General features: G+C 68.3%; 1 protein-coding gene across 1 annotated transcript in view; it reads right to left on the reverse strand.

The window, feature by feature from the left end:
• Window positions 1-247: 247 nt before the first annotated feature.
• The window catches only part of LOC104500181 (haptoglobin-like), a gene marked incomplete at its 5' end in the record, with an annotated part of 644 nt that continues 519 nt past the window's right edge, over window positions 248-372 (reverse strand). The window contains one exon of the mRNA XM_010143785.1: window positions 248-372. This exon is cut by the window's right edge and continues 14 nt beyond it. Within this exon, the coding sequence (XP_010142087.1) occupies window positions 248-372 (125 nt within the window).

The following is a 372-nucleotide window of genomic DNA, read 5'->3' on the forward strand; positions in this document are numbered from 1 at the left end:
CCCGACACCCTCCCGGCAACCTTTGTGTGGTCAATCCTTGACGACGCCGGTTCTGGGCCAGTGCCCGGAGCCAGAACCTGTGACCTCACAGACGCCTCCGGGTGCTGGCACGTCCCTCAGGCCCTGTCCCATCCCACTGGCTTACCCCCCACCCAGCCACCCCCAGCCACCCCGCAGCGCTGCGCACGGACAGACAGACAGACAGACAGCCCCGTGTGGGGCAGCTTTATTCCGCCACGGCCCCGCCTCAGCCGGCCGCCACCGTCTCCTTGACCCAGGCCAGGACGCGCTGCAGGTCCACGTAGACGCCGTACTTGGAGGCCGCGCAGGTCTTGTCGTAGCTGAGGATAACGGGCGCGGACCCGGTGCTGT

This window comes from Buceros rhinoceros, unplaced genomic scaffold, assembly GCF_000710305.1.
Source record: "Buceros rhinoceros silvestris isolate BGI_N320 unplaced genomic scaffold, ASM71030v1 scaffold23239, whole genome shotgun sequence".
NCBI classification, from domain to species: Eukaryota; Metazoa; Chordata; class Aves; order Bucerotiformes; family Bucerotidae; genus Buceros; species Buceros rhinoceros.